At 58.0% G+C, this 481-nt stretch overlaps 1 protein-coding gene across 1 annotated transcript in view; it reads right to left on the bottom strand.

Annotated features, from left to right (window-relative positions):
• Positions 1–481, bottom strand: part of Upk3b (uroplakin 3B) — a 4,233-nt gene extending 3,752 nt beyond the window's left edge. The window contains exons 1-2 of the mRNA XM_031391168.1: positions 355–481; positions 37–186 (exon numbers count right to left, since the gene is read on the bottom strand). Of these exons, the coding sequence (XP_031247028.1) occupies positions 37–186; positions 355–436 (232 nt within the window). The 5' untranslated portion in view covers positions 437–481. The remainder of the gene's footprint in view (positions 1–36; positions 187–354) is intronic.

Raw genomic sequence — 481 nt, 5'->3', positions numbered from 1 at the left:
GCCCTCACCCCAAGACCCCAAGTCCTCAGCACGCACCATTGCTGAAAGCCACCACTAGCCAGATAGTGTCATTAGCTGAGATGTGCTCTTCAAAGACACACCGAGGCTGCTCCAGTGAGAACGTGGTGGCCGTGACCTTCCCTCCCAGGTCCCAGGCTGTTATCTGTGGCATGTAGGGAATCAGGTCTATAGCCATGGGGGACAAAGGTGAGAATCGAGATAAGCCTGGCAGTTCTGTAGGCTCCAGCTCCCCCTCCCCTCCCCCACTCTCCCAGTCCAGGAGGTGAAATGGGTTCCCAGAACCCCAGGGCCTCAGGTTTGGCTAAGGGCATCCACTGCAAGAGTTCCACTCACCTAGACTCAAGATTTGGGGGAGCCACACAAGCACCAGGAGAAGCAGTGGCAGAGGGTGAGGCTGCCTCCGCGTGCACACCATGACTGCAGCCACAGCACTTGATCAGGCCTGACCAAGCTTAGGGGC

This window comes from Mastomys coucha, unplaced genomic scaffold (genome assembly GCF_008632895.1).
Source record: "Mastomys coucha isolate ucsf_1 unplaced genomic scaffold, UCSF_Mcou_1 pScaffold22, whole genome shotgun sequence".
NCBI classification, from domain to species: Eukaryota; Metazoa; Chordata; class Mammalia; order Rodentia; family Muridae; genus Mastomys; species Mastomys coucha.
Note: the sequence above shows the minus strand (reverse complement) of the source record. Positions and strands in the feature narration are given on the sequence as shown.